Source organism: Hibiscus syriacus, unplaced genomic scaffold (assembly GCF_006381635.1).
Source record: "Hibiscus syriacus cultivar Baekdansim isolate YM2019G1 unplaced genomic scaffold, ASM638163v2 tig00110602_pilon, whole genome shotgun sequence".
NCBI classification, from domain to species: Eukaryota; Viridiplantae; Streptophyta; class Magnoliopsida; order Malvales; family Malvaceae; genus Hibiscus; species Hibiscus syriacus.
In genome coordinates this window covers 314254-341279 of record NW_024062798.1, presented here as the reverse complement: position 1 = coordinate 341279, position 27026 = coordinate 314254, and the positions used below count along the sequence as shown (strand labels likewise).

At 34.2% G+C, this 27026-nt stretch overlaps 2 protein-coding genes and 2 pseudogenes across 3 annotated transcripts; 1 reads left to right on the top strand and 3 right to left on the bottom strand.

The window, feature by feature from the left end:
• The first annotated feature begins 1 nt into the window (after nt 1).
• Nucleotides 2-2178, top strand: LOC120135134 (annotated as a pseudogene).
• A 187-nt stretch (nt 2179-2365) lies between these two features.
• Nucleotides 2366-27026, bottom strand: LOC120135026 (protein transport protein SEC23-like). Of its 2 annotated transcripts, XM_039151397.1 has the most exons (15): nt 27022-27026; nt 26609-26613; nt 24684-24697; nt 7929-8671; nt 7667-7840; nt 6778-6939; nt 6074-6216; nt 5428-5503; nt 5133-5305; nt 4940-5021; nt 4556-4633; nt 4072-4233; nt 3713-3976; nt 3205-3309; nt 2366-3004 (listed from the first exon to the last, which is right to left on the bottom strand). In XM_039151397.1, exons 4-15 carry the CDS (start codon nt 8661-8663, stop codon nt 2858-2860), a joined length of 2301 nt encoding a protein of 766 aa, XP_039007328.1. In that variant the 5' UTR covers nt 8664-8671; nt 24684-24697; nt 26609-26613; nt 27022-27026; the 3' UTR covers nt 2366-2857. The 2 variants fall into 2 exon arrangements, with proteins under 2 accessions (XP_039007328.1, XP_039007327.1); XM_039151396.1 differs by lacking the exons at nt 24684-24697; nt 26609-26613; nt 27022-27026 and having other exon boundaries at nt 7929-8790.
• On the bottom strand, nt 11829-12316 carry LOC120135030 (cysteine proteinase inhibitor B-like). Its single transcript, XM_039151400.1, has one exon. The coding sequence runs from the start codon at nt 12284-12286 to the stop codon at nt 11900-11902; it is 387 nt and encodes a 128-aa protein (XP_039007331.1). The 5' UTR covers nt 12287-12316; the 3' UTR covers nt 11829-11899.
• Nucleotides 16312-17201, bottom strand: LOC120135133 (annotated as a pseudogene).

Genomic DNA, 27026 nt, shown 5'->3' with positions numbered 1-27026 from the left:
TATGTTAGACATTATTGAGTGGTGTAGTTGTTTTGGTTCGTGTATTATTAATTTAGTACTAGTACAATTTTTTTTTATTAATTTAGCTCTTGCCCTATAATTTTATTAATAATTATATTGTTATATATATATAGAAATAGATTATATAATTGACAGAACAAGAGAAAAATAATAAAAAGTTGATAGTATATAGAACTCTTCAAATCCGAAAGCGAGAGAGGAGATTCAGAGAAATTTTATGTTTTTAGAGGGAGAATGCACTAACCCTGAATTTAGACTGCAAAATCACGTTGAGATGACGATTCTCCACCAATAATTACAACAAAAAATCGATTTTGATAAAAACTCAGTTCCGCAAACGGACCAGGCATTGATGTTCTTGTTGTCTATCTTCTCTCCGCCCATCACCGCCGCCACTGCCCGATGGTTGTTCTTCCAAAACCCATACAAAGCTGGAGACTGGACCAAAAATGGTTTCTGGGCTGCCATCAGTTATATCTCAGGCATGCGTACAGATCTAATGAAATCCTCCAGGTTCTTTCCTTTTTCGCTGTCTGTGTTTTTCAAATCATGCAATCCTTAAAGTTCAGATTTTTTCTAAACTTGGAATGTGGCTTTTAATGATTTGTTTTTATGCTTAATGAAAATGAGACCTTGTTTGGTCTCTGAGAAAATGATGGAAAACGAAGTTTTGGTTGGAGAAAATACAATGAATGTAGTCTTTAAAGTTGAGATTTTTACTAAATTGTTGTTTAGACTCTGAGAAATGGATGGTAAATGAGAAGTTTGGGTTAAAAAGTTGAAGGGCGGATGCAGAGAATACAGTTCTTAGAGTTCAGTTTTAGTGATGTAACAGTTATTATGAATCTTTAATTGAACTGAATGAAAATGGCACTCTGATTGGTCAGTGAGAAAAGGATGGAAAATGAGAAATTTTGAGCTAGAAAATGGGTGGGAAAATACAGTGAATATGGAACACGAGATGTTTTGTAGTTTTCCAATTTGATTACTCTTTGGAAATTTAGAAGTTATATATCTGGCAGGTTTTTCATATGTGGGAAAAAACATAGAGAAATCAAGAATCAATGGACTGAGCTATGAAAAGATAATAGGATCGTAATGTGAAAGTGAAGAGGGGGTGGCTGAAGGAGTCACAGCACTACGCGAAATGTTCGACCTTGTTCGGAGATTTACAACGATAATCCATGCTTAAGCCAGGAATGGAAAGTTTGATTATGTTGTGTTCTTCCTCAAATGTGTTGAAAGAAATAGGATTGGAACACGAAACTGATGGCCTAAGATGGACTCATCCATGCATATGGAAACTATAAAATGTATGATAAAACCGGTACATGCTTGAAGACGATGGGTTGGATGGGTGTCCACCTGACCGTTTCGCCTACAACTTGCTTTTCTGGGAGTTTTCTGGTGGCAGGTTGCTTCAAAAAATGGGACGGGTTTATCGTATCGTGATCTAGAGACAGATGAATTTGCAGTCTTCTTTGGTTGCAATGCTTGAGGCATATGCAAACTACGGGATTCTAGATAAGATGGAGAAGGTTTGTCGAAAGGCAATGAACTCGACTTCTTTGAAAGAGGATACAGTTGGAAATTAGCCAATGTTTATATCAAGAACTATTTGTTTTCGAGATTAGATGATCCGGGACTGCGTATCGATCTTTCTTCGAGAACCGATAGAACAATCTTGTCTGGACTTTGCACCTCCTCTCTCATGCTCGTGTTTCAAGTTGAAAAGGGACGAATTCCGTTGTCCGAGAAATGGATGGAGCAAAAGCTTCTGGGAATGTAAAGATAGCAAACATTACCCTGCTAGCTTATTTGAAGATGAAAGATTTCAAGCATTTGAGAAGTTCACTTTCTCTATTACATAGCCATCAAGTAAGATCCGACATAACCACTATCAGGATCCAATTAGATGCTATCGAGATCGGGTTTGATGGGGTTGGAACCTTAAAGACTTGGAGAAAGACGGGGCTCCTGTACATAGCTGTAGAATCAAACACCGATCTGCTCGTTCTTACAACATTCGGAAAGGGGCATTTTCTTAGAGACTGTGAAGCGATATTAACCTCCCTCGAACCAGAAGCAAGGGCTAATGAAAGATCATATCACAACCTTATTGATTTAGTCACTAAATACAGAGCAAAACAATATTAGGGCAGGATTCTTCAATGGCTGCTCCTATCAGCGGGTTGCTAAGGTAAAAACCGCAACACGATACATATTGATCTTCGTGTTCCTTGTCGGATAAGATGGTTATTTCAACATCTGTTTTATGCTCATCAATGCTATTATCATTCTTACAAAAAAAACAAGGCTTTAAAGAAACGAAAACGAGCCATGTCATTGGAATTTCCATGTCCATATCAACTTCTCAACCTAAAGGAGTCTTTAAACCCCAATCACACACTATATACGACATTTTAGATTCAGTACACAAATACACATCCACTCTTCTGATTCAATATCCCAAAAAGAAAAAAAAAGAAAAAAATGTTCTATCCAAATATGTTCCTATTTGAATACATTCTCACCAGTACCTTCCTTTCCCTGTAAATCTAAAAGAAAAACAACTCAAACTGACCTCTTTGATGCCTTGCTTATTCCCTCGATAAGTTCCAGCCAAATCCTCAAAGGAATGATATGATTCTATCTTTATCCTTGATGTTTTCTTCCAAAGATCGTGATGTGTTCGATGTCTCGTTCATAAAATTTATGGAGAGAAAGGTAAAGGAACCGAATGGAAGAGAGGATGTAAGACAAGATACAAAACTCACATCGTTTGAATTTTCATACCAAAACAAGACCGCCAAGTCTTTAAGACTATTTTCTATAATTAAGATTGTACAGCCAACTTCTGGAGATGCTCAAAGAAGACTTGTAAGCTTACATCATCAGTGAAGATCACATCTGAGCCGGCAGCCATATCATTGGCATTATTGTATGTTGCTGATGGGTTTAACTTTGCCAATAAAAATCTTGCCTGCTCGGAAACAGAAAATAAGCCCTAATTTACAATTACCATATACCAAATAAGATTATGAAAACTAAACCCATATAAGGTAAGCTTGCATTGGACACATGAACCAAGAACAATTGTAAACAGGGGTAAACCAAGAACAGTTTTTATATACCCAAGAAATATTTGAAAAAGGGAATCACGCCTTACTGAAATATACTGACCTGGGATCCATGCTGATCACAAACAACCAATCTAGGGACAGGGAAGCGTTCCCTAATGATCATTTGTGCATCCGTATGAGGTGCTTGCAAAAGTTGAGCAAATGCCTGTGGAAAGGGAGACAAGAATGAAGCTTTATACAAGACAATGATAGACCATTCGCATACTAAATGGTTTATGAACACGAAATTTAAGCACATCAGAAACTTCACTATGTTCTACATTACGATGAGGTAGCAGATCAGTGTGATTAATCTCATAGTTTAAATTTCAGAGCTGCAAGGTGATGTGTACCAAGTACTTGCTTCAGTCAATCGTTAAGATAAAATTTTCACAAGAATCAGTAAGACTGAAATAAGAATAAACATTTGTTCTACCTAAAGGGTCCTTGTTATTGGTAAAATTTTAGCTTCAGGCATGAAAGAAATTTGTATAAAACAAACATACTGGTTCTAAAATAAATATGCAATTCAATTCCAGATTCAGGAGCTACGAACAAAATGAACATACCTGATGTTCAGGCTGGTTCTGGTAACCCATGTTGCGCCACTGTGCTATTGTCATGCCATGGAAAATTACAATACTAAAATATGAATCCAGCAACAGAATACGATCAGCAGAAATGGAAGCCACGTCCAATAATGCTGGATGCGGTAGCGAGTTAAATGAATATGATATTAACGATGGTTGAATCATGACAGCAGCATTTGTAATATTTTCCCTGTTTAATAACATGCGAAAATAGGCGGTTTCATCTGGACTGTTGTTAAAAACCTGTAACAGAAAATGGGTTAAAAACCATTACAAACGTAGCTCAAGCAATTATTATTGAAAAGACGGCAGCGTATTTAGGAAAAAGAAATTATTACCTGTACAAATTGTGACCGCCGCAGATTAAACATAAACTGAGGAAACAAAGAAAAACAAGGGTTTAATGTAAAAGATGATGGATCATCCTTTCGGTAGTCGCCAAATTTAGAACAAAATCGGATGAGATTCCGGTCTAGCCACCTTGTAGCATCAAACCCCTCCTGAATGAAACCAAAAGTCATGATCATGCAAGGGATTAACTAACTAATAATTAAATAATAACAATCAACATAAAAACATGTTTGGCAAGATGCCAAAAGATAATACATAGAAATTATAACGGGGGAGACCCACTAAAAACCGAGGGTGAAGAGAATAATCATATCCAGTAACATGAATACAGAATAAAAATGGAAATTATTCAATAAAAATAGCATAATGAAATAAGCAGACACAAATCAGACGAATTAAAAGTTAACAATGAATACATTCAAATGAAATAAGCAACAGGAGGATGGCTGAATAAAAGACTTCCTAAATTACCTCCGTCTCCATTTTCAGGGAAGTTATTCTTGCCATTACAACAGCCGCAGTCTCTTGATCAAAACCTTGTATTAATTCCTAGAAAGTAGATAAAATTATAAATAGAAATAAGAGTGATTTCAAACAATTAATCAATCGAATAATATGATAAATACATTGAATATTTGCCAGAAAACATCATTCATGGTTAGCATAAATTAATTCCAATTTCCAGCAAACGTAATCGATCTTTACACTATCCAAACAAAGACACGTACAGCAGCAAAATTTATACAAAACAGCTAGCCCACCAACGTTGAAATTTAACAAAACAAAAATGGGACAAAAAGGAAGAAAAAAATTAATTTAGGTACTATTCAGACAACTTAAACAACCAAAACTAACCTCTGAACTAGCAGCACTGTCTACCCATTGTCTAGTCACAGTAGTAACTCGGAGCATTGTTTTACCCTCAGGGTCTTGATAGCTGCAATAATAATACCACGGTCAAATTACAAAAAGAGAAAATTAGAAACAAAGTCAACATACAGTTTTAAGGTAAATAAAGAGGACCCTTTAGGTAGTTCGAGCAGCAAACCTTGTAAGAAACTGCAAATGGAGCTGCGAATTTGCTATTGCGGGAACATTTGATCGGTCAGTTGATGAAAGATCAAATAAAACCGTCAAGCAAGTACTCTTGTCAAGACCACACATCTTCCATGCTGTAGTGTTTCCTTCTCCAATGAAAGTATCAGCAACATTAGGCCCTTTCTGCAACCCTCAAAATTATCAGCTTCAGTCCCTATAAATACAAATAAACTGTGTCTACACTTTATAGTGTGTGTCTTTGTCGAGATAGTGAGATATATAACCAAATTTCTAAATTGCCCGACCTTCTCCAAAGACGAGCAAGGCCCAATAACCCCCTGAATCTTGATGTCTTTAGAACAGTTGATCTCAAGGGTGCCACTAGGAAAAAAGAGAGCATATAATTAGTTTGAAATATATACTACACTAAAATAGTTCACTTTTCAGGGTGCTCCAAACCATGCCTCAGGAAATCATACAAGTTACAGAAAATGCATGCGAATGCAAAAACTTAAAGCACAGCATGAGCAATGTAAACAGAATACGTTTGAAATCAGAAATTATACTCCAACTGCAGCAAGGTAATACATATATTACTTTCATTAATACAGGCACCCCAATTTGCAATATTTACATAAAAACCTATTAAGCCAATGGGAAGAGTATGTCAAAACAGATTAGTAGTATTTGCAATTTGATAAATTTTACTCTACTTCCAGAAATATACAAAGGTCAACAAACTTTTATGTCAAAAGATTACACTTTTTCAGAGCAGCACACTGTGAGGTTGGCACTTTTAGAACTTAAAAAAAATAGCACAATGCCAACTGGAACTGAAGCAAAAAATATAAATAAACCAATTAAGAATGCAGCTATATAGTTATTCACCAACAAGCAGGGAAAATATAATAAAAAGACTGAACAAGAAATGGTGTGAAAGGAGAAACTAACTTAAAACATAGACCAAGAGGCTGTTCCCCATCCTCAAACACACGCTTGAAAGAGTCTTTGAATACAGAATGACCAAAACTTTCTGCTAGAACAACAAGGCCACCTGTTCTTTCGACGGCAACTTTCATTTCAGCAACCCCAACCTGAGAACACACAAAAACCCTTTACACATTTATATACAGTTCACATTGTCACGATTACTAACATCTTAAATTATTAGCTTTCATTAAAAATAAAAGTTTTGCGTCCATTTTAAACAGAATAACTACTAACACCCACGGACTCTTACAGCATAAAGCATTTACATTACAAGCCACCAATCAAATAAGCAAGGGGAAAAGCCTTAATGCCATCATATTTCCACTGCATCATATATTTACAGAAAGTAAAGAGTTAACTCCAATTGCAACAGAGAAGAAAGTTTTGCATATTAAGAATTACACATTGGGCTGTTAAAGTTTCAAATAAGACTAGGGTCCTTGTATCTTATCTTCTTCAGTAGGTTTATCATTGTTTAAATTCAATTCATGGGACCAGTTATAAAGGCACAAAAGAACAAAAAAGTTTATCGAGTGAATTGATCCTTCTGAAGAGAGTAAACTAGTTTGGATGGAACATTGACAACAGAAACATCACAGACATATTATAAGAACGAAAGAGAGTTTAAATACAATTGGAGAAACTAAAAAGTTTCCTAGACACACCTGATCAAGTGCAGATGCAAAAAGGTCGAGAACATGACCCTGGCTGACCAGCTGTTTAGCAAAACTATCATAAAATTTGACAGCTTTCTTAAAATAAGGTACAGCATCCTTATCAAGATCTTTATGGGAACGTACAGGGTCCGACATATCTTTAGATACAATCTGCAAAAGTCATATAAATCAGTATCATTTTGATGACAAACAAAAATGTCTTAAACAAGAAGCAATCTTTCTATTAAGATTATTGCATAATCTCCGTTTTCTCAATCAAATAATTCTTGTCTATGACTCATTAAAAGAAGTAAAAGGTGTTTAAATATTGACAATCATATCTGACAAAGAAACAGTACTTATTAAGGCAATAAGCTACACGGAACTATGAAGGTAACATAAAATTGTGCAAATAAAATTGATGAAAGAATGAAGGTGATAAACAGGAATAATTTGCATAAAATAGAATCAATCTTTAGCTAATTGCATAAGTAAATGCACTGACATTAAATGCATCAAACAGAGAACTGGGTTTTAGACATTGCCCTGTTTCATACAAAGATGGGTACCTGTGGTTATGCTCTAATATAAAGGCCATACTACATACAGGTTACAACAAATAATATCCAGATCAACCATATATAATCTATGGTAGAATCGGATTGAGCGTTGGTCATATCCTCATACCCGTACAAGACACATGTACTTCATGAAAAAAAAACAATTCCAAGTAATATAGGGCACATTTATTATGTGTTAAACCCATCAACTACTTCCAACTCACGGTAAAACGAATTAGACCTACTTGACTATCAATTATATAATTTTTTTGTTTGTATAATTTAATTGTCCTATAAGTAAAAATTCAGCAGCTAAACAAAGGATTTAATGGCATTACCGTCCCAGGACCTTCTGTACATGGACCACCAACCAAAGCAACAATCCGAGCACCAGTACCAGGCAAACAGGCTCCCAACAATCCAGCTGCAACACTCAAGGCCACTCCAGTGCACCTTGACGCTCTCTGCCCCGCTTTTACAGGCCATTGATCCGTTTGTAACTCATCCAGCAACTACAGTGAAATCAACCAACAACTTAGTAAAAAGTTCAACAACTTAAAATATGATTTCCCACACAAAAATTGATAAAAAAAAACGCACCGAATTCAGTGTGAACTCGCAATCGGAAGCAGGCAATAAGAACCTATTGACTCCAGTATCTGTGTAGCCCTTCGGATACCCGGGAGTCGGCCGCCGCCTCGCAGCACCAAGCCCCAACTGCTCCAACACCTGCTCCTTGGAAACCTCCTTACTACCCCTGAAAATATAGACCTTCGACATATCCGAGAACCCCAATTCATGTACATGAGCTTGAGTCCCAAACGAAACAAACCCAACGAGCGAGTTTTCCGGTAACAAGTCAATCGCCTGCTTCATCGCCGATTTGGCAAAGCCAAGCTCTTCCTCGATCATGCAAGTGTCCAACACGAATACAAACACCGGCGGCAACTGAGAAGCATTGGCAGGGTTGTTCGGATCCGGGTAGAGCGTGTACTGCACGGTGGTGTACTGCGGGTAGAGTTCGCAGGGGAGATTCGTCTCGGATATCATGGCGTAGTGAGGCGGGAAATGGTTGCGCTGGTAACAGAAAGGGCAGATCCAGATCTTGGCGGTGAAGTCAACGCGCGCGAAGGCGTTCAACAAAGCTGTACACGTCTTGCACCTAAGAGGCGCGTAAGGGAGCGTGGGGATGTCCGGATGCGAGCGGATCGGAGAGATGGTACACGCCAACGGCAGCACGCACTTGCTGGCTTCCACTTTGGTGCGCGGCCAAACGTTCCACGTCATCCGCACAGCGTCGATCCCTTCCGGATCCACGTTGGCTACTTCCGACATGGTTGATAAATATATTCAAAAAAACCGGGAAAAAAAACCTTTTTTGGATTAGAATCCAACGATAATTTAGAAATTCGAAGAGAATTTTGGTTTTTTTATATTTTATTTTCGGGCGACCCCAAGAGAAATTGAACAAAAAGGGGTCACCTATCGAAAAGATTAAAAGAGGGAAAGAAAGAAACAGATGATTTCGAAAACGATAAGTGTAAAAAAATTCCGAGCTGATCTGAAGTGAGTATTTAAAGGCAAATATAATAATTAATTAAAAAAAGGCAAAATTTGTAATTACGGGAGTTTAGGATTTATTTATTTATGGGTAAATTACAAAATCTCAAATTTGGCTTTTATTTTGCCCACTCATCTTTAAAATTTCTTAAATTCCTTCAATTAACTTAATATATTAGATTTTTTTGTCATTAAATTTTATTCTCTTCTATTTTAGTCACTCTGTCGTTAAATAATTAAAAACGATGTCGTTTAAAAAAACAAAATGTTCATCAAAACTACATTGTTTTGTATCTATATAATTGTCTATTTTAATGCGGTTAACTATTTAACGGTCGAGTGACAAAAAATTAATATATTAAGTTTAGTTAGAAAATTAAAAAACTTAAAACATAATGAATGAAATAAGAGAGAGAATAAAATTCAGTTATCAAATTTATAATTTATCATTTTTTATTTATTAAATTTTTTTCTCTTGATTCTTCATCGATATTTCATGTTACCATATACTGTGGTTCACCCGATGATTCTAGGTGAATATAAAGTTAAAGAAAAATCCGAACTAAAATATTAAGTTATTTATACTATTTTAGGTTGTACGTAATTTAAAATATTATGTTTTTTAATGTAAATTTTATTTATAATATTTTAAATTATAATAAAAAAATTTATATTTTATAATATTTTTAACTAAATCAAAAACATTAAAACTATAATATTTTAGGTTGAGTGGAGTTTTAGGGTCGCTCCAATTGCCTCGCATCTTTGTTTTCAATATGAACCACAACACCTCTTTGTTTTCATTTCAATTATTATTATAGATTTTTATGGATTTGTTTTATTAAATGTTTCGAATAACCATTGGTAATTATGATTAATAACTTAGAGTGGTTGGAGAATAGTTTTTATGATTAATTTTACTGTAGTTGGGATTCAGAAATTTGAGTTTGTAAGGTCAAGTTCGAATCTTACTACCGTTACTCTTGGTGGGCAATCTGTAAATTCTTATGTAAATCTTAATTGAGTCTTAAGTGTGCCCTGAACGAGGAAGTCACCCTTACCTAAACTTTTTAATACCCAAAAAAAAATTAAGGCCACTAGGAAGCATGAAGTGTAATAAGACTTTCATAAATCGCTAGGAGTACAATGCGAGTCTCGGGAGCACAATGGACTTATATTCCAACTATAACATTCATTCCATCCGAACAAATAATTTAAAACTAGCATTATTTAATAATTATTACATTAATTATGAATATTAATACATTGAAAATTTTAAATTAACTTTATCTTATTTAATTAAACAAATTCGAATTGAAAGTTTTATAATCGTGTGCATGAAAATAAATTTAAGATGGATTAAATAAAAAAATCTAATATTTTTTTACTGGAATTAAAGTAAATATTTAATCATATTTAAGTATAATAAAAATGTGTTATGAAATTTTGCACCATTAAGAGTTCATTTCAAAATAAGAAACTATTTGCATTATTCATATATTTTGAATAATTGAATTGCGTATTATAAATTCAAATTAAATTATTTAATTTGGAATATTTATTTAAAGAATTCCTCATATTTATTTTTCATTAAAGAATACAAAAATATAAATTTGGTCTCATTTTTATTGTAGTTAAAATTATATATTTTTATATCAAATTTAATAAGTTAATATTTTTTATAAATATTTTAACTATTTAATGTTATATCTACGATGTAGATATGACAACAGCTAAATCTATTCATAAATAGAATGTTTCATTTAATTTGGAGAAAAAATATTTTATTTTATGGTAATAATCAAATTCAAATAGTTTAAATTTACTTTTTTTAAAAGAAAAACGAGACTCATTAAAAATCCCTTCTAAGAACTATAGGGAAAAAGTATACTAAAACCTTGTATTGCTAAAAAAATTATTGGACACAACAGATATAATATACATAAATAGTCACTAAAATATATATCTTCAATACTTTATTCATTATATATGACAATTATTTTTAAAACATTATCATGACTTAATTATTTCTTATTTTTCAAAAAAATATTTAAATATTATTATATTTTAAAAAAGTTATACAAATTACAACTACATATAATTCGGCATTAAAGTTAGTTAAGTATAGGTCTAGCATAGCCCAATGAAGCTTAGCTTTGGTTTTTTCTTGGCCCGATAGGCCACCCGGTATAATTATTTGGCCCAATAAGACATCTCAAAAATTAATTTAAATTTACGACATTTTCTATAGTAACGGCATGAGATATTATTTTTATATTCAAATATCATTATTTTAATATTTTTTGTGAAACTCGTCATTTCGAGGTGACGAGTTTCATTAAAAATTCTTATTAAAATTTGAAAAACTAATATTTTAATGAAACTCGTCACCTCGATGTGATAATTTCGTAAGAAATATTTAAAATAATGATATTCGAATATAAAAATAATATCACGTGGAACTCATCACTTCGAGATGACGAAATTATCCTATACTATAGAAAATACCGTAGATACCAAAATAATTTATTGACATCTCTTTTTCCCTAAATAATTTTAGAGCCCTAAGGGCCCAAAAAAAACCCTTAACTTTCCCTATTAAATTAAATTCACTCTTTTATTTTATTTTTCGATATAAACTGTTCACTTTTTTATTTTAACTGAATTAATTGATCGAACTAAAATTCAATTTAATTAATTAGTAGTTAATTAGTTATTAGATCAATTAATGATTAAAAAATTTATTAGAGCCCACACCTTTATTCATATACGAGTAATATATGCCGAATATAAAATACATTTTCCATTTCTATGAAGAGTAAATATGGAACCATGAACAATAGATAATTTCTACATGAAGAAGAAGAAAAATACTTGGCATTATCCATACCTTTATTCATTACTGCATATTAAACGTTCCAATACCAATAATAATACAATGGAAAATCACAGGCTTAATTAGAACCACAAACTAACACCATCCATCCATCCATCCATCCATCCATCCATCCTTATTGATTAGATGCAGAGAAGCTAAGCATTTGCCTCTCTTCGGGTTGAGACCAAGGTTTGATCAAAACCACCGCATCGAACGTCTTCTTCTCGCCATTCTCCGTCGCTTCGATCTTCAGAAAGTATTTGATCCCCGAGACTATCTGTTGGCCGGCCTCCACCACCTGCGAAAACTCCAGCTGATTACCGCCGCCGTTTCCCTTCTGCAGCTGGCTTTTGTTGTACTCCGCCACCGCGAACCTCCCCAGTTCTTGCACCCCTTTGTTCGAGCTCACGTCGCTGATCGGCGTTTTGCCTCCCACTATCGTACCGTATCCGTTAACCGCCGTGAATATCGTCACGAACATCGACGACAGGACCAGAATTGTCATCTCGATTTTCGCCATTTTTTATTTTGATTGATAACAATGATACATACATATATATTTATAAATATATAGAGAGAGACTGAAACTGAAGAAGAGTGGTGTGCATTGAATGAGGAGAGTGTTTTGAGGCGCAAATTAAGGTGGTGAAGTGCGTTCTTGAGAGGGCAAGCGACAAGCAAGGCTATCTAACAGCCACTTTCAACTACACTTGTCCATTAATATTTGGGTAAATTGTGGATGGTTACTTTTAATTTTAGTCTGTTCTGCTCTAATGGTTACTTTTTTAGTTTTAATTTACTTGTCCAAATTTTTTGATTCGGATGAGGTTGAATCCATAAGGTTCGGGTTAAATTGACATCCTAATTAAGATGGCATGTTAACAAAAGAAAATTAGCTGACCATATTCCCATATGTAATAAGGTAAGGGGAGGTAGGATAGTAGGTTGCCCCCAACGTCAGGTTGAGAGCAGCTTCTGTGGGAGACCTCCGACAGTCAGAATTATGAATTGCTCACCGTGAGACTCGATCCCACGACCACAGGGTTAAGAGCGCAAAGGACGGGCAATTCGCATGTTAACAAAAGAAATAATTTTTAATTTTGACCCTTAAATTTTTGAAACTTCATTTTTTTCATCCCTTCTCAAAAAAAAATTCAGAGGCATTTGCAATATATCGTACGATGGGCTACGTATTTGTGTATGTATTGTAGGATTACCATTTTACTAACAAACATATTTACATAATTAGAATTTCTACAAGATGAAGAAAGTAAAAATTCTACCAAAATCACACATCCTTTATTCAATTAATTAGCACTCCTAAAAGCTTAAAGGGGCTTGGGAAAAGAAACAGTCAAATTTTCTGAGAAATTAGATGAACTTGGAGTGAATATGAGACTGCTATATACACAAACACCTCAAATTAAGTGTCTTGAAAAGTAATTGAATAAAACACAAGTACTTAAAACAACAACACAAACATGATATGCAACATTAGCTATAGTCTTTGTTCTTTTGTTACACTTATTTTAACTTGTAATTGTTGCTGCCAACCACCACTACAGCAAAATTGTTCTACAGAGGCGTTTTTAGCGGCGTTTTAGGAGTAAACGCCACTAATTTTAAACATATAGCGGCGTTTACATAGAAAACGCCACAAAATGGTAACTTTAGCAGCGTTTTTATAAAAACGCCGCAATAGGTTCATCGATAGAGGCGTTTTTTCAACAAACGCCGCAAAAGAGTAGTACTTTAGTGGAGTTTTTATACAAACGCCGCGAAAGACTTGTAATTTAGTGGCATTTTATACAAACGCCGCTATAGAATTGTACTTTAGTGGCGTTTTTATACAAACGTCGTTATATATATGTACTATAGTGGCGTTTGTGTTTACAAACGCCGCTAAAGACTCATAATTTAGTGGTGTTTTTATACAAACACCGCTAAAGACTCATACTTTAGTGGTGTTTTTATAAAAACGCCGCTAAAGACTCGTACTTTAGTGGCGTTTTATTCAAACGCCGCTATACACTTGTACTATAGTGGCGTTTGTGTTTACAAACGCCGCAAGTTTACAAATTTTAAGTGTCACGCCCTTTAAACTACACTGCTTCTGCTTTACCAGATTTTTGCTGTTTAAAGGCTACTTGCTTCAACTAGTTTGATGGATTTTAAGTTAAAAATGAACCCTAACCCTAACGACTATGGTAAAAAGGCCCAAATTGTTGATCTTGGAAACGGAAGCAATGTAGTTTACGTTCCCAAGTTTTTAGCATACGATGTCTCATGGGAATTCTTCAGTTACCTCGACAATCACATTCCTTGGACCAGACCCACCATTCACGTCTTTGGTCGATCTTGCATGCAGGTTCTCTTTTCCCCCCTTATAATTCCCTGTATTTTACTCGAAACTTTGATTTATGGGTTGTGGAAAGAAGCAATTTTTATATCTTCTGTTTGCCACTAATCCAGGATCACTCTTTTAAAGAATGTGTAATTCTAGGGCCGAGAGGTAAATTCTATTTTGCCTTTTTCATTTTAGGTGTTATTTAGGGTTTTTCTTTTGGTTTTTTATACCTTGTTGTTGAGCATTTCTGAAGAGAAGAGAAGATGAAGTTTTATTTTGTTTCTAAAATTTATATTCTTATAAATTTTCTTTGGATGCGATTGTTGATTGTTGGTGCGCTGAGAAGCCTAGATTAATATTCATGAAATTGTTCATTGTTTAGATTGTATAGAATCTCTTAGAACCTCTTAATTTTCAAATTTATTGTCTCTTAATCATTTTTTCCGTTGGTTCTTTAGAAATTAGTGTAACTCCTTTATAATATTACATAGTTGCCTTGATAGCCCGCATTTATAATCTCACATAGTTACCTATTTGGCTCAATTTTATATGTATTGGAAGGAATTTCATTATACGGTAAAGGTCTAGTAACTGTAGTTGTGGAAGTTGAATCCCATTTCATGAGTTTTCTTTATGTTTGTTGATTTGTGGACAAATTTTACAGGTTTGGCACAGCCGACTCAAAGGGATCAGAAACATCAAAGCAATCTGAGGAGGTGAAGAGGAAGGCTAGAGCAGAGAGGTTTTTGTCCATATCACCTTTACCCGGTCATGGTATTGCTCAGAGTTGCACTTAATTGATTTATATATTCTTTTCATTGGTTACCAGGTTTGGGCTTGCTGCGCCCTTTACAGCTGTTGACGAGGAAGAGAAGAAAAAAGCTCGACTAGCCCGATTTGCACCATATGCCAAATCTGATACAGTGGAAGGAGAAAAGAGAAAAGCTAGGGCGATCAGGTATGTTCCAGTGCTAAAGCACCCTTTCCTACATTGTTAGATATATATAATGCCTAAAGAAGTCTTTATTGAAAAAGGTTTCTGTATGTTGAGATTGAAATTTGACTTTTTTCCTGGTCATTCCAGGTTTTCTAATCCTCCATCAAGTTCTTTAGCACAGGTAAATGACAAGACAAATATTGAACCTGTTAGGGCTTAATTAGTTGTTTCCCTATCAAATTTCATGGATCTTAGGGGAAAATTGTGTTTTAAAGGTGTATACTCTTTTCCAGGAGGCTCCTATTACTGGAAAGGCCGGTGCAGTGCTCTAAGTTGAAGTTACCGTAGTTAGAAGGTATCTTTGGAGATATTATTTGCCGTATGCAGACATAATTTCTTGTTTAAGCTTTAAATAGTCTGATCCATTTTATTATCAGTTGCTCAGATTTTGCATTATTGTTTTCATTTCCTTTTCAGGTCCAATGTCCTAACAGCATGTGATTCTCTTGAAGCTTCTTTATAGTGTTTTTTTCTAACATCAAAATTCTAAGAGCAGTATGCCATCTCCATATGAATTTCTGAATCAGTGGCAATAAGAGTTTTGAAGAATGTGTAAGATTAGAAACAAAATATCTTAGATATTATTATTTATTATAGTTAATAATGTTGAACTACATTATATTTTACGTTAATGTAAACTTTGATTTATTATTATGGATTTCATTTTTCTTGTTATGGATTTTAAGTTTGTTGTTATGGATGTCAAGTTTATTGGAAAATGCTACAGGTTAAATTTGGGTAATAAAAGAGTAGAAAACAACATTTGACAAATTAGTTTTAATTTGCAAAATCAATTTCTTTTAGCTATAGAGAGGTAATTAGCGGCGTTTGTATCTTAAAACGCCGCTATAGATATGACATTTTGCGGCGTTTGTTCTAAAAACGCCGTTATATACCAGATCTTTTACGGTGTTTGTGGGAAAACGCCGCTCAATCTCAACACCTATTGCGGCGTTTGTAGGAAAAGCGCCGCCAAATATCAACACCTATTGCGGCGTTTGTCCAATAAACGCCGCTATATATCGTTACCTATTGCGGCGTTTTTTTGTTACCAAACGCCGCGAACTTTAGCGACGCTATTTGCAGCGGCGCTTTTTGCGGCGTTTGTCATAGCGCCGCAGGTGTTTTTTGCGGCGTTTAAAAACGCCGATATAGGTAAAAAAAAACGCCGCAAATGTACAGTTTTGCGCGCTAGGGTTCTTGGAACTTGTAATGATATTTAAACGAAGACCCGAGGAACCGAATCAGCAGGCTTGCAATCAACCTCCCTTAGTTTAGGTATAAGGCCGTTCCCCCCACCATTCGCCAGTGGATGAATCCCATGATCCGGACCCTTCAGCTCGACTCGTTTCGCCCTCTCTTTCTCGATCGAAACTCCGAATCGCTTCTCGACATCTTCATTAATTAAATACAACTTATAACATATTTGGTCACTTCATTTTATGTGTCCAACGCTCGATTTACTTCGATTGCCTTTGGCGAGTTGGTCGTAGAGCTGACCATCTCGAGTGAGAGCCATCATCAATTGGGGCAAACCAAGAGGGAGATTATCACCTTTATCAACCTGCCAGAAATGGATGGTCTTACCATAAGTTTTGCAAACCGTGTCGAGGCCGTGCAGCTCGATCGGCCCGGGGACTCCGGGAAGGAACAGTACCCCACTCTTCACTTCGTACTCGTGCGAATGCCAGAGCGGCTTCTCTTCGTCCAGCAACGTCAAGAATAGATTCTCCGATATCATGTACTCTAATCCGATCAGTTTTGCTTCGGCTCCGGGGCCATCGTAGATCAGACACTGCCGCATTTCTTCGTTTCGATGCGCGCAGTAATGGTGCGACTCGACTTAACGGGTCATGTCGTAGCCATAGAAATGAAATCGACAACAACAAAAAACAACCAACAAAACGTGATTTTAACTCGAGAAAAGTGAAACAAAAATCGGGGAATTTGATTTAAATGTGGGTGTAATTACGCGCAGAGATGTTGGTGGATTGATTTGATGGGGTGGAAGCTTTGGACGGCGCCGGTGGCGGTCTCGACGAGAGAAGTGGCGATTTGAATCGGCTCGCCGGGAACTTCAGGGTGATGCATCGTTTTCGATTGGCTGATTACTGAGTTTCTTTTTTTTAGATTAATTTTTTTGAAAATTTTGGATCAATGGATACTTTTAAACGAGCGTTGCTTTTGCATGCAGAGTTACGCGTGGTAGGAAGATTCAATAGACGTGGCGAGGAACATCACTTCTCTTGACAGCTAAATATTTTAGGGTAAACTACCTATTTGATCCCCCATTTATTATGTATGTTCTGGTCATCTAATTATTATTTTTTTCAAAATAATGATTAATATTAAATTTTGGTTCTGTTTTGGTCACTCGTCATCAAAGAATTAACGATTATACTAACATGGTATTTTTCATTTTTCAATAGTAACGTGATATTATCTTATAATAACATGTCAATATTATTGTTAACTTTTTCATAGGAGTGACCAAGACAGAAGCAAAAAATGATGCTAGATATGATTTTAAAAAAGTATAATATCAAAAATGATCTAAAGTATGATTAAATAATCACTTTGACACCTATTCTTTTTTTAAGCATTTTGACTCTTATGGTTTCATTTTAGGACAAAAAGGCTCCTCTGTGGATGAAAATTAGTAGTTAACAAATGATTAACACTCCAAAATATGAGTCTTTTATCCTAAAATGAAATATCGATGGTCAAAATGTTAAAAAAAGAATAAAGGCCAAAGTAATTATTTGATGAAACGTTATGAGATTTTTTGTAGTAATTATTTGATTAAACGTTATGAGCTTTTTTCATAAAATGAAACGTTGGAGATTAAAATGTTCTTAAAAAAGAATAAGAACTAAAATAACCATTTTGATAAGCACTGAGAGCAAATTTTGACATTATATCTTAAAAATAATAGTTGAATGATCAAAACAAAAATTAAAATTAAGTAATAAATATGTGACTGAATAGGTAATTTACCTTGCATTTTAATATGATAGATTATTGACGCGTCATTTATAATAAATCAAGTGTAAAACACATAAATGATCTTTTGATTATAAGACATTGTTTTGTTGAGTCCTTTAACTATTGAAAGTTATAAAATGATCCCTCAATTATAAAGCGATGTTTTTGTTGAGTCCTTAACTATTATAAGTTACAAAATAGTCATCCGGCTATTTATGTTCCAAACTCATCATTTTTTGTTAAAAATGGCTATCGTCTGAGTTGGATGTTTTCATTATGCCATCGAGTCAGTGCTTTACACATTATGTCATCGAGCCAGTGTTTGAAAGCAACGACGGTTTCAATAGACATTATTAAAATATAATTTTACCATATCCAGTCAGAAAGTCAACATTCAGCTTAAATTATCTTTAATTTTTCAATAAAAGATGAATTTAAAACATATAAATAATAGAATGATAAATGAGAAACTCAACAATTTTGGACACATTAAATAGATGTCCCTTGTTCTCATATGTAATGGGGTAAGGGGGAGGTAAAATAGTAGGCTGCCCCCAACACCAGGTTGAGAGCAGCTTCCGTAGAAGACCTCCGAATTATGAAATGCCCTCCGCGGGACTCGATCCCACGACCTCAATTGATAAATCTTATCATTAAGTTCAACTTGTCTCTAAATGTTTTTTTTTATCCATGTTAATCTTTAAATTTGTTGTTCTTTTTATTTTGAATCACCTAAAGGATTAAAATGGGTCAAAAACCAAAATTCAAGAATTAATATGGGTCAAAAAATATTTACAGAAAAATTTAAATAAAAGATTATGTTCAGGATCAAAAGTTGATTTGTTTAGTACTAATTTATTAATGATTTTGCAACCTTAATCATAGGGAAAAGAACATCAAAACTCCAGAAATTGACAGATTTGTAGACACATAAATATGATACAATAACACCATTGAAGATACAAGGAAAATTGTAAGAAAAATACAGATATAAACTCTTCAGGGTAAATATAAGGTAGTATCTGTTTGAAAGACTCTCAAACCGTTTAACAACAATCCCTTAACTACTGAAGTCGTTTGATTTATACTCGTTAGATCAATCTTCGTATTAAAATAATATGAGCATGGTTAAGTGTATTGCAACTAGTTTTGGAGTTTGTGTTCTATAATATTGAGTTTCAAAATTCAGATGTTCAATTCTAATATCATAATTTTAATAGATTTTTCAGTATTGAAATTAAACTATGAATTTCGATATCAGATTATTAGTTTCAAAATTCTCAATTAATTTTAAAATTAACAGATCCTAAATTATAAAATTTATATTTTATACAAGTCAAGTTATCGAATTTCTGGCACAAATCAAAGTTGTTTCATAAAGGGGAAAGTTTCACTTCTTATTTTCGAGTATTCAATTGTTTTTATTTTATAAGAATTAACTTGATATGAAATTATTTAAAATTTAGAAATTTCATTTTTTATATAATAATTTATAAGGGAAAAGGTATCCCTTTACTTATCTAAAAGCTGCATTCTTAAATTATATATATATATATATATATATATATATATATATATATATATATATATATATATATATATATATATATATATATATATATATATATATATATATATATATATATATATATATATATATATATATATATATATATATATATATATATATATCAAATATTTTATTTCCAAAAAGAAAAGTAAATATATAAAAAAATTAAAACTATCCTTTTACATATTAAATTATTTCAAAATTTAAAATTTTGAATACAAGAAAACAAATAAATTTAAATTAAAAAGTAAACATATGGAATTATTTAAAGACTTAAAACTATCTTGGAAAAAGGATAAATGCATAAAATAAATATTAATAGTATTTTTTTGCATTTCTATAGTAATAAAATTTAATACATGTTAGTTAAAAATTCAAATGTAACACCCTAAACCCCATTAGCCCTTAAGTGTCACATTAGGTTACCGAGTCAATCCCTGGTTTTTAAAACCTGTCCATTTTTCTTTCAAATACACTGAATGGTATCATAAGTAAAACATAAATAATGAATGCAAAATATTTTACAAAACCGGAGCTCCGTGAATGATACTTTAAAACCAAAATAATATAAACTATGAGTTTAACATACTGAACTATGAATACATGTGCCCACTAAAGCTACAATACAATACTCTACCAGAGATGTTGGAAGTTCTGTTGTGACAGTACTCCGAGAACTGCTCAACCTACAGACCTGCCGACAGAAAACATCTGAAGGCTGAGCTTACAAAGCCCAACAATATAATCGCTATTCTAGAACAACATAAGAATTCATAAACATAAGCATGCTGAAGACTTGGTACTAAGAAGTAGGTACATGCATGATCTAGGTCAAGTGCTACCTACTCAGGCTTTACTGTTCTAACTCGGACGTTGTGATCTCACGCTTCCCTTAGTCCTTGACTAAGGGTCTTGCCATGAGTACACCTCTAAAGGGTCTCTAACCCTAATGAATGAACGTGTTACGCCTTATTTAAATGCGAACATGACATACTATGCATTATCTAAATGTAACCTGACATACTGTGCATTCTCTGAATGCAAATATGACTAGTATCTGGTCTCACATAGCCATCAGACACTAGTTACTAAGGGAACCCGGTGTCACATAACATCAGTGCATTTCCCACTAAACATACTGAATGATCTCTTTGTCTTCACATAGCCATCAGGTAAATCACTGAGGGGAACCCGAAGTCACATAACTTCGATATAATTCACGCACAACTAAAGCATTGGCTCGGTCTCACATAGCCTTCAAGAAAGCTTTAACATATCTGACATACTGAACTAATGGGACATGCTTGACTGACATAACGAAAATGAGATAGGTCTGGTGGTGTGGTCGGAGGAAATTACATGCATCTTAGACTACACCCCAACCTACCTTGGATACAGAAAAGCCTAAGGGTAAAAACAGTAATTTACATGTATAAAAAACTTACCCAACTGAATTGACTGACAGAACTACCCATGCATATCTAAGGCCCATAGGCGATATCATACTGACATCGCTAACCTACTCCTCGCAAGTGCCCGGGTCTCGCACTCTAGTTAGGCCTTGAAGTACCTTACGCACTGACAATGTCCAACTAAACAAACTAAGGTCACCTGGTTTACCTTAACGTAGTTGTACTCACTAAAGTAAAGTCATCGACATACTTGTTATTATCCCGCTCGTTCTTTTATCTAGAACGTTATGCAAAGACTTACTCAAAAACCAAGGAACCGACTAGCCTGAATATCTGATTCAGGTTTATTTTTTGAGTAATGGTACTCCGCTCGATCTTATTTTACTTCTCTTCAGAACCTCATGAATTGAAAATGACATCATACTTTCCTTGGGTTCACTAACGTACCCAAAGCTCGAGCCTTACTCTATCATTGAATATGTCATAATTATCGTACCCCTTATCGAGTATATCATGTAACGATCATCGGTCCCGATTATTCGTATTTGTCCCTGTTTGAAGACACTAAGGCGTATTACGTTTAATGTGGCTACTCCTAATGTAACCTACTCTCATGAGTGTTTTTACGTATTCTTGGTTGCTTAAGTCCCTCACGGACTAAGTCTTACTATTATGGATCTTCCTTAGCTCTTACGGAGCATAAGTGGGTCAAAACTGACCATCCAAAGTGTGTAGTATCGATATTGTAATTATATTATCGATACCCTAGAGTCAAGTATCGATACTCCTATGAGTATTGGTACCAAAAACACATTCTGCTGCTAAAATTGGGGCCTGATCACAAGACCAACACTCCCAGTCTAGAGTCCTAAGGGCGGTATCGATACCTTCTGCCCAGAAACCCAATTTTTCCTCGAAACACCCCGGTCTTGAGATTGTTCTTCCCAATCTCGATACTGAAATTCTAGAATGGTTATTTAGGCTCGGAAAACACCTAAAAATCATCTTTAAGGCAATGGTTTAGATCCAAAACACCTACTGAAGTTTTTGAAGGTTATCTAAGGTCTTATAGTGTCATAAAAACGTCTTATTTACATATAAAACGTCATCTAAAGCAAAAATCAAGTTTGAAACCCTAAAATTCTTATTTACTCAAATCTTAGCAAAACTTCATGATTATGGAAACTTTAACACCACAAAGGATTAGAAATACACTACCTTAATTTTTTAGACACGAAATAAAGCTCTTTTAGCTAGAAATTACCCTCATTAAGGCTTGGATGAAGAAAACCTCTCTTTTTCATGCAAACAAAACCCAAAGCTTGAATCTTCAACAAAAAAAAAGTTGCTAGGGGTTTATTAGGACAAGATGAAGCAAGAAAAAGGTTCAAGATCTTACCTGGAAGCTATAGTCACTTGAAGTAGATGAAGAAGGAAGAAATGAAGAAGGAAGAAATGAAGAAGAAGAAGAATGAAGAGAAGAGAAGCGGGAAGGAAAACCATGACTAGAACCCTTTAAAACCCTCAACAATATCTTTCAAAACCAACAATGATCTAATTACACTTTAGGTTCTTCATATTTTGTCCCTTAATTAAAAATCCCCTTTTTTATGGCTAATTGGACCCAAAGACCAACTCAATTAAACCCAATACTTTAATTTAAGAAATCTACGGGGTCCATTTACCACTCGGGTAAACCCGAAATTACTAGCCCAAGATTTGGGGTGTTACATCAAAAAAGTCTATTTTAAATATGATTTTTTCAATAATTTTATAAACAATATTATCTTGTATAATAATTTTAAAATTTAACATGGCATAATAATATTGTTTATTTAAATTTAATTTAAATATGAATTCATAAACATGTACTACCTTATGTCACGACAAACTATTAAAAAAATATTATTTCAAAGATAGTGATAATAATTTTTTTCTGTACTTTTTAAGCAAGTAACACGTTTAACGAGTAATTTTAAATTATTTAAATATACTCCATAAAAATTATTTGATACGAGATATTAAATATCCTTATTTGACATAATATTTATTTAAGTAGTAAAATTGACCTTTAAATTTAAAGAATAATTTATATATTCGAATTACTGAATCGACTATAATCTTAAAATTTGTACAAATTATTTAACAATTTTTGGTATATCAAAATATCATAGTGTTTTCAACAAATATATTCTCATTTTCTAATGTTAATCTCAACCACGTATTTTTCACTCGTTCAAGTAAAATGTACTTGTACAATAAAAGGAACTAATATATATTTAACAATAAACTTTTATACCTCTGACATTTCGGTGTTCAAATTTGGAATCTCAAGAAATAACGAATCCCTTAATCATTGAGATCACGTGATTCATGCGATGACCAAATATAATAATAAGAACTCCATAATACTATTAAAAAAAACTTTAAATCCTAAATCTTAAATAGGAAACTAAATTACTAGTTGAACACTAGAAAGAAAAATAAATAAAAGAAATTATAATATTCAATAAACCCTAAACCATGGTGAAGGAGATGGAATCAGAAAAGCAACACGAAGGTTAAAATTGACAGAGCCAAAACCATGGCTATGTTGGAATAAAGTATGTTGAAGCTTGCGAGCAGGGAAGCATTTCGGATCTTAAAAAACCCAGTTTCGATCACGAACACCAAATACGAACCGGCGAACGTGAAGAAAATCGATAATAGAAAGAATTCGTAGGCCAGCCTGTGGTGCTCGAAGAACGCCGGAACCCGACTCTCTCCGATGATTCTGCAGTGGAGCGAACGCATAAAGAGTATGAATCCGAAGGAAAAACAAAGATTGAGCACCCAAATGGAGGGATCCACGAGGAAAGGAGGCATCATCTGTATCATGTTTGTTATTTTGGATTCTATCTTCCTCGCCAACACCGAGTTGAACAAGCATCTGTTCATCAGATAAATAATATTAGCATTGCATTACATATTCTACTAGGGTAAATTACAATTTTCATCACTAAACTTTACTTTCTCTCTTATTTTGCTCACTGAACTTTAAAAGCTTTCAATTTTTTAATTGAATTTAATATATTGGTTTTGTTTGTCTTCGCAGTTAAAACGACGTCATTTTACATCTACATATTAAGTTCAGTGAGAAAATTAAAAAAGATTTAAAGTACATTGAGTGAAATAGGAGAGAGAATACAATTCAATTATCAAATTTATAATTTACCCTTTTTATTAAAATAAAAAGGATCAAGAACTACTTTTGTCCTACTAGTAGACCAAATTTATCATCTTAAAATATATGATGTTTTCGCATCAATTTATCTCTCGAAGTTATTTTAATCACATCGGTATTCAAAATATTTACAATTGTTTAGGGTTTTAAACTAGGGTTTAAGGATTAAGACATTGCAATTAAACAAATCCGAGAGCTAAATCAACGCAAAAATATCATAGAGACAAAAACAATAAATTAAGTTTATACGACAAAAGTAACTCTTTAAGTCGAATAAAAATATCATATTAAACATTTATAATGTTAAAACAGAACTAAATTTTCTTACCCTAGAAAATGAGTATTTCTTCGATTGTTTGAGTTCTTCATGCTGTCCTCCATCTCTTCTTTGAAAAACCTTCGATTTTTCTTATTGAATTTTTAGTCCACCATTTATTTTTAATTTTTTATTGTATTTGTTCTCTTTATATAGATGAACTCTAGAAATATGTTTAAATTTAAATTCTATTTTTTTAATTAATCTCTAAAAAACATGTTTATCCGTAATTGAATTGACCACAAATACAAACTCTTTTCATTTTCTTCGTTATATTCGGATTTTTTTTATCTTTTTTGAAATTTATATAACATACAGAGATAAAATAACAATTTTCTTAATATATATCACTACTATAAAAAATAATATTTATATCCTAATTTAATTCTTAATTAATGTGTATATCAATTATATTATTTATAGAATGGTCACCGTTTATATACTTTACCCTAAATATTATGATGTAATTTGGCCATCAAATTGAAGTAGATGTAAGGCTTCACCCAGCCCTTCAATTCCCTCCATGGACTGGACAGGTACAGCTCTTGCACTTGCTGCACTTATCTTCCTCTTGACTTCTTTCAAGTGTTTTCATGGAAAAACAAGGGCCGAGAACAAGAAATATAATCGCGGCGATTTCAGTGAAAAAGGGTTCGACGCTATGATCTGAGAGGGAATGCTGATAGCAGCTGCGTTTAATCTAGCTGATTACATCCCTCAAATTAGAGGACTTGATCTTCAAGGGCTAACAAAGCGCATGAAGATCATTGCCAAGGATTTTGATGGCTTCTTTGAGAAGATAATTGAAGAACATGTTCGATCTCAAGATGAAAATAGGGTCAAGGACTTCATTGATGTCATGTTGGGTTTCATGGGATCTCAAGAAACTGAGTACCGCGTGGAACGAGACACTATCAAAGCAATCATCTTGGTACTCTTTCATGTCTTGATATATGTCCCTTTTCGAACTCGTCTTTTTTTTCTCTTGATCGGAAATTTTGCCCTGTTTATCGTGATTCTTGCAGGACATGCTTGCAGCTTCAATGGATACATCGGCGGCTACGATCGATTGGACAGTGACGGAACTCATTAGACATCCACATGTGACAAAGAAACTCCAACAGGAACTCTTTTATGTCTCGATATATGCCCCGTTTTGAACTCGTCTTTAACGGTAACACCCCAATTTAGGGGATAAATTTAAGAAATTATATAGTGGTGAATTTAATTGGTATTTTTGGATGAAATTAGGGATGAAATTGTAAAACTTTAAAGTTGACATACCATTTTAAGAAGTACAAAAAGTTCAGTGGCTAAACTCATAGTTTAACCATTTTTAGGAGAGAATTATAAACTCTCTCCCCGTGTTGCAAATTGCATTTTTCCCGTTTTCCTCTTCCCCTCAACCCCTCTTTGAACTCCGATCTACTCGCCGTCCGACTTTCGATCGACGAATCGAAACCACCATCGTGTTCGTTGTCAACCGAGGAACAAAACCCGTCAAACCTTTCGTCATGAATCGTCGTTGTTTGTCGTTAATTTCAGTCGGAAGTATCATCGGTAATAACTCGATTTTAATTGGTTTTTCGTCAATTCACGACGATCCGGTCATCCGTTTACGACACCTCCCGCACCATCGTGTTCCTTGCATCGTTCCGAGTCTGTTGGTGTCATTCTTGGTCTCCGTCTACGGCGGCGCGTGAGGAGGTGAAGCGGTCAAAGTTTTCGATTCATTGAAATCGAGCACTCCACCATTCAAAATTGTGAACCGAGCTTTGTAAGTGCCTCGAAATCCCATAAAATAATTTTTAGGAATTTTTCCGTGATTTATAAGCTGTCGGAAGAGGTCCCACGCGCCGCCACTGCGCGTGGGGAAGGGAAAAATGACCGGTTTTGAAACTGTTTTGACCGGTTTGATCGGTTCCGACCTGACCCATTTACCCGACCCGACCCGTTGACCCGACCCGTTGACTGGCGTTTAACACAGTTGACCAAAACTTTGACCGGCTTTTACCGAGCATTAAACGTCCTTTGACTTTGACCAAGTATACCTATCTTGACGTTTCTCGACGTTCCAAATCCGATTTCGCATTCAGTTTTTCGAAATTCAGACCCGAAGGCCTTGAAATTGCCAGTCAAACCCGTTGACTTTGACCAAAAATTCCAAATTTTTAAAAAGTCATATTTTATACTTTCGACGTCCTGAATCTGAATCCGAAGTCCGTTTCGCCAAATTCGAACCCGGTAAGCTGTTTTTCATTGATTTATCATCCGATTCGATCCGTTTTCAGAATTAAGCTCCGTTTTTTATGTAATTTCTTTTGATATGGATCTGAGGAAATATTGGAAGATGATTTCAAGATCGAGAGCGTTCGAATGGAATTTTTATGGTCGATCAGTATGACACGAA

Bases quoted from the DNA above. Each gene is read 5' to 3' on its own strand.
- LOC120135026 (XM_039151397.1), bottom strand. From the start codon at position 8,663: ATGTCGGAAGTAGCCAACGTGGATCCGGAAGGGATCGACGCTGTGCGG. The intron at 6,217-6,777 runs GTGTGTCTAGGA...GTGTGTTCTCAG, and splicing joins TTGCATCTGCACTTGATCAG to GTTGGGGTTGCTGAAATGAA. The intron at 3,310-3,712 runs GTATGTTCATTT...CCCTTTCCACAG, and splicing joins AGAACCAGCCTGAACATCAG to GCATTTGCTCAACTTTTGCA.
- LOC120135030 (XM_039151400.1), bottom strand. From the start codon at position 12,286: ATGGCGAAAATCGAGATGACAATTCTGGTCCTGTCGTCGATGTTCGTG.